The sequence below is a fragment of the Strix aluco genome, chromosome 2, assembly GCF_031877795.1.
Source record: "Strix aluco isolate bStrAlu1 chromosome 2, bStrAlu1.hap1, whole genome shotgun sequence".
Taxonomy (NCBI): domain Eukaryota; kingdom Metazoa; phylum Chordata; class Aves; order Strigiformes; family Strigidae; genus Strix; species Strix aluco.
In genome coordinates, this window is record NC_133932.1 from 33028424 (window position 1) to 33045514 (window position 17091).

The window sequence follows — 17091 nt, forward strand, 5'->3', positions numbered from 1 at the left end:
TCATAAAATACAAGAGAAGAAACAGCTACAATAATCTATTCTAGATGTTCAGAAAATTTTAAAAGCAAATCAAGCATGACAAGAACCCTAACTCTTCTCTATTCTCTTTTTTTAAAATATATATACATATCTGGCAGACAAGCAATCAAGATGTAAGTCCAGAAAACAAACAAATTTTATGCTATTAGTTAGCATGTGGTTTCTTCATTAGTTTACAAAGACCTACACTGAAGAATTACACTTCTCACCATGGTGAGACTTCTGGAGATAGAATTGTTAATTTGATAATGCTGGCTCTAATTTGAGCATTCTATAAATAAAAAGAAACAAGATTCCTACTGGGGCAATTAAGAAAAAATGCTGCCTCAAAATATCTTTGCGTTATGCCAAAACACTCAGGGCATTTATTTGATGGAATGGAATGTACCATGTGTTTTGGCAGTGAACAACTTTGAAGTTCATCGTAAATTCAAACTTCTCCAAATTCAAAGTTCTGTTGAGATAGCACGTATATAATCACAAAAGGTCCTAAAATATAAATGCTATACTTGCGCATACTTATGCTTTTAAAGGAGAACTGAAGAAAAAAGAAAAAAACAACAAAAGGTAAAGGTATGCCAAACTTTAACTATTCATTTCTAATTATCAGTTCAGGTTAATTTACAAATACTGTAAAAAGAACTTCCTTTAAGTTTTACCAGTGTAACTTACTTATATTGTCAATTTTCTTTCTTTCAGCATCATCATTTCCATGGACTATACCGTTTTCCAATACAAGTAGCACCATTTTACTTAATAAGGCTGAAGTACACAGATGGCCTGGAAGTTTAGTTGTGCCACACAGCGTAACACATGATCCCAAAGTTTCACAATTCATACTAAGCCTTCCTTCCAAAAGAGGTTTGTGCATCCACTGTAATATGAAAGAGTATGAACAAATAATTGACATTTTAATGATGCATAGAAGAGCTATGATCTGTTTAACCTTGAAAACTCAGAATTATTAAAAAATAAACATGAAAGATACAAATTAACACCAAAAGCACAGTGGTGAGGATGACCCACTCCAGCATATTAAAAAAGCCTAAATGCACAGCAGTAACTTGAAACTACATTTCTGCCTCAGAAATAAAGACATATCTTTAGAACTCTCTATATGTTACAAGAAGTACAAAAGGTTACTGAAGATTGGTGGTTGGATGGGAAATTTATGTCCTTATCCCCACTCTCCACTCTATGTATGTGAGCATGTTGTTGATAGTCAGCATATCATGTTCCTCTGCAGGTATTGGTGTCTTTCACAAAATGAATCTTATAGATAAGAACACCTTCATGATGCATATTCTGTCATACAAAATTCCTGAATTGTAAAGTTGCTGGTCCTCCATGCAGAAGAGGATAATTTCATAGATTTTGATTTTCTCCAGTAGTACCAAATAGGGCCAGAAACATAGAGATTTTGTCCCGTGTCATGGACAGAGGCTGAAAAGACCTCTGCACAGATATATGCGCATTCATAACTGCAGTGCCAAGTCAAAATAAAGAATTCTTATCACCCTAAAGGACAGACACTTGAGGTAAGATTGACTACTGTATGTAAGTCCATTATCATTTTCATACCTCAGTGGATAGAGACTCGTGCAACTTCCCCCACTCAGTTTTGTTTGGCATGACATGCTCAACATAAGTTCCCACAAGATATCCAGACTGTCCGTCAGCTTCCATAAGCTTAGACAACAAATCACTAACTGCAGAGATCAAAACCTGAAGGCTGAGAAAAGGCAAAAACATGTCAAACAAGTTTGGTACTATCCAGTACAAGCAAGCTGCTTTATTTTACATTGATACAATGCTATACACATGCTAGACCAATGGCGTTTTAAGATGCTATACCCACAGTTCTCACCTCTGACAGGCTGAAAAAAATCTCTCAGCAATACAGACGTCAATTAAATAAAGAATAGTATAGCACCGATCTTAGCTTGTTTTGGATAATAACATATGAAACAGACATGTGCATCACACTACCTTTTAACATCCAAAGAGGAAGACTGAATTTGATTCTTGACCCACAGTGCAGATTTATGCAAAAATGTACTCTGTTTCTGCATACTCCAAAGTTGACGCACAAGTGAATTTACACCAGACATCCAAGTGTGTTTTAATTTACATACAAGTAAATCTATTGTAGGGGAAAAAAAACCAACACATCAACAGACAATCCAAACCACCACAAACAAGTAAACTCAAATTACAACCTACTGCATACACCAACATATCTAAAAGTCCTAGAGCAGGAAAAGGATTCTCTTTTTTATGTGGTTACATGCAGTAACTATCAATGGCAAATATACAGGTTTCTTGTTGTAAAGCAATAGTAAATGAACTCTGACACACAGGCAGTATTTATTTGAGAAGAGCAATGTTCCTGTTGTCTACTACAACGTGTCTGTATGGTCTTCAAAACCACAGATCTTTTTAAAATAGTGAAATACTGAACATTCACAGCATGAATAGCCATTTGCAAAGCAGCAGTGGTTTTCTGGCTAGTGTTGTCCTACTTTACTTCAACAACACTGCAGTATTTTCTCCTTTGTATCTGTCAGTAAATGCATATACCAATTTATCACTCAAATTCTACATTCAAAGAATTTACACCGGGATCTCAGTCTGAAAGCGAGACTCTGGTGGAGAGAGGAATGGGTCACAATTTGTCAGAGCAACTTGACCAATATAAACAGTTTCAGAATAAATATATGTATCTTTAACGAAGTGATTGCTCACATTTTTTCACAGGATCCCCATGATTGCAGAATGAATGAAAAAAAATGCTCATTCTTTGTACTTAATAGACCTTAAATTATTTACTTATCATTGTGTGAAATGTCACAGCCTCAAATAAAGCACAAATTTTCATGTCGGGTACAGCTGCAAGTGCTCAATGTCTGTGAACTCAATATTCTATTAGATACTTGAATCTGCCTCATGAAAAAGAAGAATTTAGATGTAACCATCAACTACGAAAAAGTTTGGCTGAAGTTCTTTTTCCAAAATACCTGTTAAGTGCGTAGCATCCTGCCTCTGAGCGCACAACTGGAAGATGGTAAACAGCAAGTCTTCTGAGGATGGCATCAGTAAACACCCTTTAACTGAGCTGAAGAAGCCTGAGGCAACATCGCAGATGAAAGATACTGATGGTTCAGTATTTCCAGCTTCGGAAAGATCCTTAGCTTTAGACAAAGCTGCTTGAAGTTTATCAATAATTCTTTCAACAAAAGTTTCACCAATCAAAGATTCTATTGGGGAAAGGAAAAAGACAGCATGCTTTACTTGATAAACATGATCATTCAAAGACATCATATTAATACATACTGACTCATTTTTTATTGACTAATTTTGAATGTAAAATAAACTGCAAAGTAGTTTCAGTCTAATTTATACCTAAACTCTCTTATTCCACAGTCATCTAGGATCACCTAGCTAAACTTTCACACTGCCAAATATCCTTTCTCTAAACCAGCTGAAGCAGCTTAGACAAAAAGTATATAAGAGCAAGTGCAGAGTGATCTCTTTGCCTTTTATGACTTCCTAGGTTCTGGCAATCAGTTGTGAACCAGAGATTACACCTGGACCACTGCATATAATTAATCCAATCAGACCAATCCTCCATGAATATTTAGTCACTTTCTCACAGGATTTAAGTAGGCTAATCCTATTTTTATCCTCAAACTCTACAGCATCCTGTGGCAATGAGTTCCATTATTTAATTATGAACTGTATGAAGAAGTATACTTTTCTCTTTCCTGAAGCCTGCTATCTAAACATCTGTAAGCAATCTCAGGTTCTTCCATTTAAAGAAACAATGAAAAAAATCTTCCTGTTTGCTTTTTCCATATAAATTATGATTTTATGGCTCTTTATCAGAACCCCATCCCCAATCACTTTCATTGCAAGCTGAAAAAATCTAGTCTGCTTTATTGCCTCTACAAGCAGAAGCCACTCCTTTTGCCTAACCATGCCTGCCATCTTTCTTTGGCTATATTCTAATTCTGTTACACCTTTTTTCAAAAGCATATAGGTGAACAAGAATATTGCAGTGACCAAAACTACAGGCAGTATTTCAAGATATTGACACACCAAAGCTATAATAATTTTCATTTGTCTTCTGTTCTTTTCAAAGCAATTTCACTCCTAATAACCTGTATTCCTTTTTTATTGCTGAGCACAAACCTGCCACTTGCAGGGAACCATCACAATGATTGAAGATCTCTTTTCTAACTTTTAACAGCTCAGAGACTATCATTGCATAGATACAGTTATAATTATGTTCTTCCCATGTATACTTCTGATATTTATTGGTTTTGAATTTCATTTGTAATTATATCAGTTAATCATTCAGTATCACACCACACTGCTACAGCTCCATGAAGTTTTATTTTTGATTACTCTGAATAATTTATCAGAAACAATTATCATCCTTTGAATATCCTTTTTCCCCTTTAATTCCTATCATCTGATAGGTTACTGATCCATGAAAGGCCCTTCCATTTACTCCATGACAGTTTACCTTGAGAAATTTAGATAAGAGATCTCATAAAAAAATTTTTTTGAAAGTCCACATACTCTATTTCAGCCTAAATCCCTAAGTCAAGAACCACCATAGCTCCTGAAGGTCCCTTAGACTTCATCCAACATGCATTAGAAACTGCTCACACAGCACCCAGCACAAAATGAGCTCAGCAATATCTCCAGCTCCAGAGCCAAAAAGCCAAGTCATTGGACAATCAGCCCTAGGACACAAGTGAGCAAGTTGGTTGAACTCTCTCTGGGGAGAGGGAACAGGTTTTTCTGATGCTCCTCTACATCAGAAGTTCCAGTAACAGAAATAACAATCTTACACCACCTTCAGGATGCACTATCTATGAACGTCCACTGCAGTCAACTTGGTGTGTGCATCTTTGAAACTTGAAAGCACCACGCATGTGGCCAGCATTCAAACAAACTGAAATACGTTACCTCAGGGATCAAAGCAAATGCTGAGTTTAACAAAACACAAATGACAAGTTCACATGGAAAACATCAAGAAAATTGAACTCCACTAAAAATCTGTATCACAGAGACCACAAAATGCAAGGAAGTTATTAATAGTAAATATTAGATTACATATACAGCATAAGCACACACACAGAGTTTTTAAAATACATGACTAATTGAAAATGGCTCAAAGCAATCCATAGGTCATGTAACAAGGCATTGCCAATGCACGCATGGGTCTATAACCATTGATTTTTGATATTCTACTTTTGAAGATAAGTTTCAGATGGTATGGTTTAAAAATTAATATTATTTTACAGCACATCAGCTAATAAATCAAAATTAAATTTTCCTCAAGTTTTCCAGACTTGCAAATCTGAATCTGTTCTTTAAACACTGACTTTTGTTTAGCAGAGACCCAAAAAATTGCAATGTTGCTGCTGCAAGTTAGTGTTTACAAAATTAAAGTGAAAGTTAATTGACTCAGGTAAAATAGAAACCAACGAAACAAAACCAAACAAACAAAACCCAAAAAAACAAACAATGCTAAGTCCCCCCCAAAAACAAAACAACAAAAAAAGAAAGCCTAGATATTAACAAATCAAGTATTCTGGAAGATCTCAAATTCCTTTCAGCCTTCTAGAAAGCCTAAGTGCGGTATTTACACTTCACAAACTCCAAGGAATAAATATGCTTACCATTTTTAATGTGTTGCGATAACACCAAGCTCAGGAGGGTCCACCTTTCTGAAGGGGCTGATTCTGATGAGGCTGCTATAGGTTTTAAACCCAGGTGACACAGATCATCTGCCAGCATTACAAGTCTTTCTCCAAGTGTATCTCCTTTCAGCCAGTCAGAGACTAATGAAAGCTTTGTTGTGCTTGAGCACGCCTGAATCACAAGAAAATAATTCTAATAATCTTTTGAGGGTATTAACTTTTATTACTAAGCATAAGATTAATGTCAAACGTGCACACACAGAGTGGGAATCATATCATCTGTCATAAACAATAAGTCTCTAGGTGTTTATGTCTGCAACAATCCTTCAACTTTCTTTTTGGTCAGAGATGGCAACTTATGGCTAGGTCAGACCTCTACTTTACAGTGAAACAAGCCATCTTCTGAAAGATGCTCTTTTTCCTTTTCTCCAACTACAGTGCCCAGAAAATGCCTATATTTGAGTTAGAAAGGTAACCTTTGGATGACCAGATTGGCTAAAATAAAATCTATTTACAACATAAAATCCATTTACAGCATCTGAATTTCTCTAAAAAGAAATGGAAGGTCACAAATCAGAAAAACATTATTTTGGTGACAAGCCATTTTAATCATAAAAACTGAGGATTCCTAAAACACGCAGTATCTGTGAGGAAAGATACTATGGTCAACGCAATGGATTGTAAATCAAGTGCTATGAGTTCTTGTCCAAAAATTTTCAATATTTTTAATATTTCATCCCAGGAAATCACTTAAATGTCAGTCTCTCAGTATCCTGTGTGAAAAAAATGGTATACTATCTTTTCCTTGTAAGCCCAATGTAAGGGTGATGATACAAATAATCATTTAAATTACTGGTCTAATACCCAACTCCATTGTCTCCAGCATAGAAGGGATGACGAGAAGCAAATTGCAATCCCGCTGGCTCAAACAGCAAACTGACCAAAACCAGAAGGGACAAAGATGCTTTTGTTTTGGCATCATCATTTCATTTCTAAGACTGTCCCCAGATTTAAATGCAGTTAAAATAAACAACACTCAGAAACTATTACTACAAGATTTTCAAACTATGAAAATTATCACTACTTCGATGAAGAAAAGAGTCATTCAAACACATGTAACTCAAACCTAACACCAGGGAAATATTCAAAATTATGCAAAACAAGAACAAAAAAATGCATTAAGAGGTACCTTTTGAATTATCTGGAGAAAAATAATCCATTTCAGATCCATCTGAAAAGAAAACCAAAATTCCACAATATTTAAAAAATTTTTTGCTGAAAAGGAAGCATTTAATACCATTTTAACTGTTTTACAACTATTTTCTGCAGGGGATAAGCAGAAGTTGCTAAGTTTCAGAAGCAAAGTTATTGATTAAATAATTTTTGGCTTCCAAGTCTTTCTCTGCCACAGAGATCAATAAGGGACTGTATTTGTAAGAAAGGCCACCAATGACTAGTATAAAAGCACACTGTATAAAGAAGCAAGAACAGAGAAATTCTGATTACAATTACTTTTTTAAAAATTATTTACACCATATAGAAAGGGACCTATGTCATAACCTTTCATCCCAACAGCATCATGTCAACCCTTCCTAAATCCACCTTCCTTACACTGAATTTATCTAAGTTCATGTAGAATATCTTGCATTCCACAGCCCCAAAATAAAATGATTAACCAACCACAGCCCACAAAGAGCAGTCACTTTGATAAAAACTAGTAAAAGAACATACAAGAGTCATACCTTTGTTAAATCATCAAGAATAATTTTTCTTTCATCATTACTGTTGGAACAATTAAGCACACTGTACAAAATATCAACCAGAAAATGTGTGTCTTTCCTCCAGTCTTCTTTCAGCCAAGGTATTAAATTTGTATACAGAAAGTGTACCGATGGACTTTCATGATGAGCTTTCATTTCATTTTGCGATTCAGCTTCAGCAGAGCTTGCATCATTTCCCTGTTCTAAAAGTACTTGAAAAATTCTGTTTGAAGAAAAAGAGTTGAGCAGGGCAGAGAGAAATTTCAAATGCTGTTCTGACTTCTGTTCATTGACATACACAATACTCAGTTCTGCAAGGCTGCAGACTAAATTCTCTAAAGGTTCTTTCCTTAGAAGTGAACAATGCTGCAAGTCAGCCTGTATTTCAGAGTCACTATTTCTCATTTCCATGAGCTTTCCATTCTCTGTGTTTCTTTCAGATTCATCCTCATCTGTAAATGTGATTTTTAGAGATTTTCTGTTGTTTGGTTTTGTAGCACTCTTTGGATTCTGAAGAATTTCTAGCATACCAGATACGGCAAACAATGTTTTCTCATCAGCATCCAACGTATCAACATGAAGTACACACATTTTTAAAAGATGGTCCCAAAAATTTGACAAGAGTTTCTGGAAAACTTCGTCTGTGCTATCATCATTGGAGAGTTCTGCTTTAGCTTCCCAGGAGCTCAACGTTTCTGCAATTTGATAAAATAATGGTCCATTTTGTAACCTGCGCTCCTTAAGTACAGCATTGGTAAGAGGAATCAGCTATAAAGACAAAAAAATTATTAAAGAACAGTGATTCAACTAGATGATCATTTTATTCTTTATAATACCAGAAAATTCTATAATTCCGAAAAACATTCTGGAAGCAATTCCAAAAACATCAGAATTACTCATGCCTGAAGACTTAATAAAAATATAAAGGGTGGAATGCTCTTTTTTAAAAAAAAAATGTCATTTAACTGTATAGTAAAAGGGATGAAAGGAAGCAAAAAATTTAGTAAATTCAGTAACGTTACTTTTTCCATAAAATCTAGTGAAACTTTCAACAGAGAAGTAAATCCTCACATAAATTTATGGTTTTCTTTAACTTCGAATTATTACATGTATACACAACGATATTAAGTATTTCTAATAAATACCTGGTCATAGATAAGCATTTGATGAATTTTTCTTTGGTCATCTTCTTCATCTATTTTCTGTAGTATGGCAAAGCGCAGACATTCCATAAATGCAGTTATAATTGCTGAACTTTCTGAAGGGCTGGCTACTGCTCGCTCACTGGACAACCTATTGAAAGGCAACATCGGAGGGAGGGCACGCTCAGCCACCTGCGCTCCCGAGAAATCCAGTATGTATGTAAAGAACGTAACCTCGGTTACGTTGCTCTTATCCAGACAACACCAATATGAGAATATAGAATCATAGAGTCATTGATATGAGTCAGATCAAAACAAATTCAACAGGACATATTTAAAGAGTCAAAACAATAAATCCAGGAATCTAATGTATCTTACCTTAAAATAACTTTCTCATCTAGTTTTAGCATTAATAAAAATTATCTATGCAAATAGAGGAAACATATCCAGTCAAGCACACTGTCTACTGTTTCAGCTGTTTTGTCAAAATTCCTTTGCAATTTTCTACGCACACCACAGAGGTTTAGAAAGTATAATTTCCTATCATTACAGAAAAAAGAAAAAAACTAAAACAAAAAGCCACCAAAAGACAGTTTCACCATAGCCAGTTTGAGTCTGAACAGCTGTGATTTGTTTGCTTTTTAATGAAAATTAGACCATACCAATCATCATACAAATATTACAACCATTTTACTACTTAAAATTCCATACACTTTTCAAAACTAACCCATATATAACTCTCTTCTCCAAGAGCTCTGCTAATGGCCACACCAACATCAATCAAGAATTGATTTTTGTTTAAATAAGTTACATTTTAGTCTTTCATAAAATAATCATTACATATGCTTTTGAGTACACAATGCACATGCATCTATTTCAATTAGATTTGACAGAAAGTTGGTTTGATGTACTTTAAAGGCAAAAAATTATAGCCATTTCAATCCTTTCAAAATCAGTTACACAAAAATTAAAGTTCCTGCATACAGGAAATTTCACAATCACAATGCTAATCTCAAATAACCTCTGTAATAATTACAGAGTGGTGAGAAAAGCCTGATATCCTCAAAGCCACTTGTAATTTTAAATCAATTTTCCATTTAAAAACTTATGGAATAAGCACGAAGCTTTGACAAAGAAAGATAAAAATGCTTTAGGTAAGGAAGATGCAATAAAATCAAGAAGAAGGCTGAAGGTTTAAGAAGACAGGGACAGCCACAAAGGACTGAATCTAGTTTTGGATATTTAAAAGTATTTTTAAAATACTATTTTCAAACATCATAATGAAAACAGTCATTTCTCAAATAAAAAATTAATGCATATTTAAATCTCCTCAAGACAAATGACATGTTACTTATCTTTAAATGCTTAAAGAAGACTAGTTCTCCTATTTCCAAATGTAAAAAAGACTGATTTCAAAAAAATAAATAATTAAATTTGTGGTTCATACCCTTGAATTATAGAGCTGAAAAAAGTTCTGAAATATTCCAGCTTTGGTCCTGCAATGCCAGGAGGTACCTTGCTAATGAACGGCAAGAGATTTGGGTATATAATGGTAGCTAGTCCTCGTCCACCTTCTCGAAGCACTGTCCACAGCTTTGGTAGAACCCCCTTTTTGGCATTTACATGACTCCAACAGTCCTACAGAAAGAAATACACTTATTGTAAATTAAATGAAAATATGTTGCCTTGGAAGAACTCCCAAATCAGACATTTAATCTACCTCCCTATATTGTAGCTGAAACATGTTATTCTAAAACTTAAGTTCACTTGTCAGTATTTTTAAAAATCACTGTCTCCCTATTTCAGCTTGTGAATTGAAGAAGTTAACATGATAAAACTGTTTCTCTGTTGTTTGAAATCAGTGGACCTTCCTTGTTAGCAAACTGCAATTAAAGGCTTCTCTTTAATAATACTTTAAGGATGCTTCATAAAAATTATTATTGCAACTAGTCCTGTATTTAATTCTGAGTTCTTATTATCAAAAATAAGCAATGATTTCAAAATCCTAACTTTAGAGGCATCACTAACTTCAAAACTTCCCTCAAAGATCTTCTGATGGTTACAAAATACCTTAGCACTCTCCCCTCCACATCCCACCTTTAACCAAGAAAAAGGTTTTAAATATTATTTTACTTATTAATGACTATTTAATCAAAGGGATTCAGGTTAATTTAATTAAACTTGTGAAACAACTCTGATTTTCAAACATGCTGGACACAATATATTTGAAAGTTACACTGAAATCCTAAGGAGGAAGAAGGAGCATGTAGCATTGGTCAGTTCATGTTATTAATCATAAAGAAAACCCAGTCAAGCTATTCCTCCTAATTCTACACAGAGAACAATGGCACTTGGTGAAAAGTTAAATTTGAGTAAAATATCTGCCCCTTAGGCTTCCCACACTACCTCAATAGTAGCGACAGCATAAAGTACAGCTTCCCAAAGAGCAGGACACACCACTGCATCACTGTCGTCAATGCTGAGAAGAACAGCAGGACAAACTCTTGGTGCTTCAGCTTTCACCAGCTCAGGCAAGTACTGGCAAAAAGCAGAAGCCAGCTCAAAGAAAGCAGAGCGAACCTGACACAGGCCACAGAAAAAAAAAACAAAACAAAACCAAAATAGTCAAATGATAATACTTTGTCATCACATGTAGTTTATAACATTCCTTTTAAAGTCACCGTAACTTACAACATGCAGTCCCCGTATTTTATCGCATCAGCAAAGCTTTAAATATTATTAAAAATAAAGAAAAATAAATTATTTGATAGGCCTGTTTAATACTTTAAAGTAATTTTTTAGTGATAAAATGCTTATCAAAAATTTTATCTTACTATACTTCTTGAAAGGCCTGTTTTCCCAAAAGCACCTTAAAATTTTTTAACAAAATACTACCAGAATCAACTCATCACTCTATGCACTATTGGTCTTAGCAGACCAAAGACCAATAAAAGGGTGTAAAAACATGAAAATCCAAATGCACTAAGAACACATGCAGTAAGCTGACACAGTTTGTATCTTTTACATGAATTGTAAATGACATTTATTGGAAATTGGAATAATTGGAAATGACAGCAGATTGCCGAGAAGTAGATGATGGTGACCCGGAATAACAAATTAACCTACTGGGCAAATTTTAGAGCAGCATTGTCTACTTAAGGCCTAGAAATCTGAAGGTTGTTTCAAACATAATTCAGTAAGTACAAAGTACAAAAATATTTGCTTAGGTTCTTTAACTAAAACCAACCAAAATAAAGAAGAAATTAAAAAGTCACCTGTGGTATGTTGTGTTTGCTGTATTTCCAAAATTTGTTTTGGGACAGAAGTGACATTAACTTTTCCTCCAGTGAATGCATCTCTTTCTTTGGCAACATGCTAAGCAACTTCTTTAAAGCTAACAAGGAACAGGTCAGAATTCGGAAAAATTTGGCTTGCCTTTCTTCCTCTGGTACAGTTCTCAGAAAACAAAACAAAAAAAATTGAACCATAAACAAATCAATAGGCTTCTCAAGCTCTTCTAAACTGCCTGAACTAAACTGTCTTCAGTTTTTCCATTCTTCTTTTGATTTCAGATGTCAGCAATGTAAATATGTAAACTTTCCATAGGTTCTAAAGCTACCAAATGACATCATAAAGTGTTAGAAAGAGAGAGAGTTTCAAGTCATCTCATCTTCCAGCTATTCAAAAATGCTACTCCTAGAAGAGCTGAAACAATTAGACAACTGATAACACTTTCAAAACCATTTATACTTTAGTCCCAACGAAATCTGCTGGGATCTGGACTCAAATAACTACTCTGTCCCTTGAAACAAAACTAAATCCACTATCTCCAGGGACAGACAGACCAAGACTTAAACCATATACATTAAAGCAGGCTAACATACTGGGGGTCACTGAGTGTATCAGGAGTTTCTTTCAGAAGGTGATCTTGAAGTACCTAGGGGAAAAAACAGATATATACACATGAGAATCTAATATTCATGGTCTATACATTATTCAAAAACAGCCCTACAATAAAACTTCACAACCTCCAAGCCAAATATTTCAAACACATTTTAGACATGATAGTGAACAGGAACATAATTTAACTGACTCCTGCTGAACATAGCACCTGTGGTACTGTTTGAATCAAGACTTCATAGTACTTGGTAATCCTATGCCAACATGCTTCTGGTAAAAAGAAGCCTAAGACAAAACAAAATGGTTAACTTTGCATATGATGGGCCAGCAATGCAAACTTATTCCTTTTTTAATACAGTCAATTCAGTTTCATATATGACTAGACAAGAGCATTAACCTTGGTCAGAACTAAATTTGTAGGGGCTCTCTGAAACACTGCTCAGTGTTCTTTAATCCTTTACTACTGCAGCTATACTCTGGCATCATTATTTCATCAGTCAGCAACATTACATGATGACTGAACATCATTACATAGAAATGCACACATGAAAATTCACTTCATTCTTCTGCTTCCAGTCATTCTAATCCCACATCAAAAAAATAGAGGATGGATCTTTGCCCCAGTCTTCTCTTCACATCAGCAGGAGCAAAGTTTCGGGTGAGAAATAAATTCAAACATGACGGATAGCTGGAGGCAGGATGAGTTTTAAACTTGTCATAAAAGTTGACATCTACTCAACACAACGCCTGAAAGAAATACAAAAACATAAACTCACATTAAGAATTTCATCTTTACAGAATACTAAGGCTTCAGGTTGTTTGCTTGAAGGAAAAGCTTTTTCAAAAGCTACTTTTGCAGCAGAAGCAGCAGGGGAGTAAGTGTCACATTGAGCAATCAGCCAGTATCCCATGATACTTTTTAAGTAAGGAGCTAAGTGTTTCTTCACTTTGAGAATCAGTTGCTCAAAAGATTGCTGAGTTGCTTCTCGAACACGGCGATCATGATCCTGTTTAAAAAAAAAAAAAAAAAAAAAAAGAAAAAAAAACCAGAAAGGTTTATTGTTTTAAGAAATGTACCTTTGATGCCAGGTACTTCAAAGCAGAAGTGATGACAAAAAAGAAGAAAGCTGTGTCACAGTTCAACCATTTTTTGCAATGAATTGGGCTATATAGATTTGAAAATAAGCAACAATGACAAAAAAGTCTTGGTATCCCTAGATAAGGGAAGAGTCCTAACTTAGCAGCATTGTATTCCTGATGTGTTGTACATTCAGAATTGTCACCTTTTCCTGATATCCCTAACTACAGTTTCTATTTCCATTTTATACAAACATTTAACAGAAAGGCAAGAGGCAAGAAGCCTTGAAGACAGTTTTAGGATTAAAAAAACCACAAGCATAAACAAACTGTGCATCATTATTTATTAACTGTGTATGAATTTACAACATCATGACTTTTGGTGCTCTTGGCTCCTGAAAGAAATATTAGGAATCACTCTAACGGATCAGACTAGTGATTCATTTTGTCCAATATCACATTTCCAACAGTAGCCAGTCCAGATAGTTTGGAGATATATTAAAATATATCAGTAAATTATGGATTATCTGGCTACACATGGTCTCTTCACGTTTGGGTTTGTTGGGGTTTTTTTGTGGGGTTTAGGGGTTTTTTTAAAATATTAAGTCTGGTCAGATGTTAGTCCTAGATCAAAAAAAATTATAATTATGTTAACTGAGTAGTACATTCTCTTTAGCCATTGTGGAATCTACATAAAAGAACTTCTCACGAAAAGAAATATCCTGTCATCTTTTTAAGATAAAGGTCTAACAAACAGCTATCTCCATCCAGCAAATACAGTCCAGGCATCAACAGTTCCAGATTCCACCCACTGCCAATACTGAAATATCACCATAAAGAACACTACTTTCCTTAAACTTCATGTTTTTCCTAGAACAAGTCAGTAATTTAACAAAGTTAGATATATCAATAAAGACTGACTTTGAGCTTTTCTCAGGATGTATCCAGAGAAGTTTTTAATTTAGATACTTTAATACTTACTAGTGAGATTTTACAATAAATTCTTGGCCAGTAAGGAAGAACGCCTTTAACAACTTCTGCTTCTCTTTCCTTGCACATTGTCCCAAACTCTTGCATAGCCTAAAATCAAGCATGATTTAAGAAGTCAGATAGGTATGTTCTGTAATTTACCAGCTTCTACCAGACATTGCAACTCTCTTTCAAAAATCAATTCATTTCTTGCAATTGAGCATCTACAGAGTTAATTTTATGAATGCTCCATCAGTATTGCATGATGGACCTTTTTATAAGTCCTCCAAAATACCCCCTGGATTGCAGTTCTAGCAAGTCTACCAATATCAAATTAGTATTAGCTACCTTGATTTATTCCTCTCCCATCCTTCAGAAAAATGTATTGTTTTCCAATGAAAAAAATTTTATGAGGGACAAAGGATACACCTACTTTTAATTTTGTTGTGATATCTCTCTTAGAAAGTTTTCGCAACACCATTCGAAAATCAGCATCCACAAGGCTGTCTATTTCCTCTGCTCCTTGAACTGCAGGAACGTATCCTAGATCACTCTGAGATGTTCCAAAGCCAATAAACCCAGGCACTGTTCCACGTTCTTTGGCAAGGAGCTCTGCAGCTCGGCCGCTGCTAGAAGGCTGAGAAAAAACAGGGACGTAAGTCAGTTATCTATTTCAGTCATTTTATTTTATTTTGCATGCATCACACATTTGAAATAATAATCCTATTTATCATATTATTATATATTTTATGTATATTATACAATTATAATTACGTATGATTAACCTTTTATTTAAAACAAAGTCTCACAAAAAAGGCCACCTACGCTTTAAACATATAAGTTTGACCTAGAAAATTATTCTTCTCTTCAGAATCAGCATTCCCTTTTCTCATAATCCATGAATACTTATGGAAAACATTATCGGTTTTATATACATACAAAAAAGTGTAACAGAAAAGTCCTTCTGTAAGTGAACAATTTATTAAGAAACGATTTACCCTCCTTCACTACTGTTTTTACTAGCTCTTCCCATATTACTGCATATGGAACAACAGAGCTCCTGAGGAACGCCCTTCCTATCACTGGGAAAAATAAGAACACACACGAAACAAAGGATGCTACCAGCAACAAAGGGGCCAAGAAGGATTTAGAGGAATGGAGCAACAGGGTACATATGTAACACAGTATAATACTATCTCATCAGTATTACAGTGAGTGTTCTGGAGTTCAGCATCTCTTCTAGCTTGCCCCAGTTAAGTCAATACTTTGCTCATCGTATCAGTGGCTCATGTTTATTTCAACCACGCTCTTCTGAAAACTGTCCCAAAACCCAAGTAATGCTTTAATGTTCTCCACAATACCTTAACAGCCCAAATACCTTTTATTTCCTAATTACACTTACAGGTTTGTGGGAGGTTTTTTTACGCTAATGACAATTTGCTGAAATTCATTGCACTTCTCTGATTTTCTTAAGGTACATAAGCCACTACCATATCTACAGATTAAGTTATTTTTTCTGCATGTGAAACCTCAACTATAAGGACATGTCTCTTTGTGTTCCCTAATCTTCTCTAAACACATGAGAAAATCTGTAGGAAATGCATAACTTGAACACAACGCTTAAGCCACAACTGTCCCATCCTGAGCAAGTGCCACTTATGAGGGATGACACACCACTTCAGGCACGGTGGCAAGACGGAGACACCATGACAGATACACTCTAAGACTCTCCACAGAAAAACACACGAAATGTACCTTGGCTGAACTTACACCCGTGGTGATTTTGCAGTTACACCCTCCCACCCTTGCCCCTCTCTGGAAAACGCCTGCAAACTCCACAGGACACTGCAGCCGCACTCCCCCAAAGCACGGGCCCAGGCCAAGAGTCGCCCCTGGGGCACGGCCACGGCCTTGGCCCCAGCTACCGCGACGGGGCCGAAGGCAGCACCGCCTCCCAGCGAGGGGCGGGCCTCACCGGCCTACAGCCCCCTTCCCACAGCACCGGGAACGGCGGCCCTAACCCTCCCGCCGGTGCCGGAACCCCCGCCCCGAGGCCCGGGCCCCGCTGAGGCGGGCGGAAAGGGCCCGCCAGAGCCACCGGCAGAGGCCGCGCGGTACCCGGGGCCCACAGGCGCGGCACGGCGGCCCCCGCCCGGCGGGACAGCTCACCCGCAGGTTGCCCTTAGTTCGCTGCTTGTTCTTGCCCCCCATGACGGCGGCGACAGCAGCAGAGGCGGCGGCGCTGGGCACCGGAGCCGCGCGGCCGGGGCGGGCGAGCCCGGCACTTCCGGGAAGGCGGGGCCAGCGCGGACGCGCGGCGCCCCCCTCAACCCACGGCGGGGGGCGGGGGGATGAGCCGGTCCACGGGGCCCGGCGGGGAGGCCCGGCCCGGCCCGGCCCCCTTCCCCTCCTCTCCTCGGAGGGCGGCTGTCAAAGGTGGGCCGGCGCCGACAGGAGAATTGCCGACAGTTTCAGTAATCGCTAGCGCGT

At 36.7% G+C, this 17091-nt stretch overlaps 1 protein-coding gene across 3 annotated transcripts in view; it reads right to left on the bottom strand.

The window, feature by feature from the left end:
• The window catches only part of LTN1 (listerin E3 ubiquitin protein ligase 1), a 32142-nt gene extending 15109 nt beyond the window's left edge, over positions 1-17033 (bottom strand). For 2 of the 3 annotated variants that reach the window (XR_012621864.1, XM_074813994.1), the window contains exons 1-16: positions 16771-17033; positions 15035-15238; positions 14614-14712; positions 13332-13562; positions 12540-12592; positions 11931-12111; positions 11062-11235; positions 10103-10293; positions 8659-8806; positions 7496-8281; positions 6943-6984; positions 5733-5925; positions 3057-3296; positions 2029-2182; positions 1621-1771; positions 712-913 (exon numbers count right to left, since the gene is read on the bottom strand). Coding sequence is in view for 2 of the 3 variants with exons in the window: in XM_074813994.1 (XP_074670095.1) it covers positions 712-913; positions 1621-1771; positions 2029-2182; positions 3057-3296; positions 5733-5925; positions 6943-6984; positions 7496-8281; positions 8659-8806; positions 10103-10293; positions 11062-11235; positions 11931-12111; positions 12540-12592; positions 13332-13562; positions 14614-14712; positions 15035-15238; positions 16771-16812 (3091 nt within the window). In the remaining variant the exon portion in view is untranslated. Of the gene's footprint in view, positions 1-711; positions 914-1620; positions 1772-2028; positions 2183-3056; positions 3297-5732; positions 5926-6942; positions 6985-7495; positions 8282-8658; positions 8807-10102; positions 10294-11061; positions 11236-11930; positions 12112-12539; positions 12593-13331; positions 13563-14613; positions 14713-15034; positions 15239-16356; positions 16379-16770 lie in introns of those variants that run through there. The other variant, XM_074814008.1, reaches the window with a different exon arrangement.
• Positions 17034-17091: the final 58 nt, after the last annotated feature.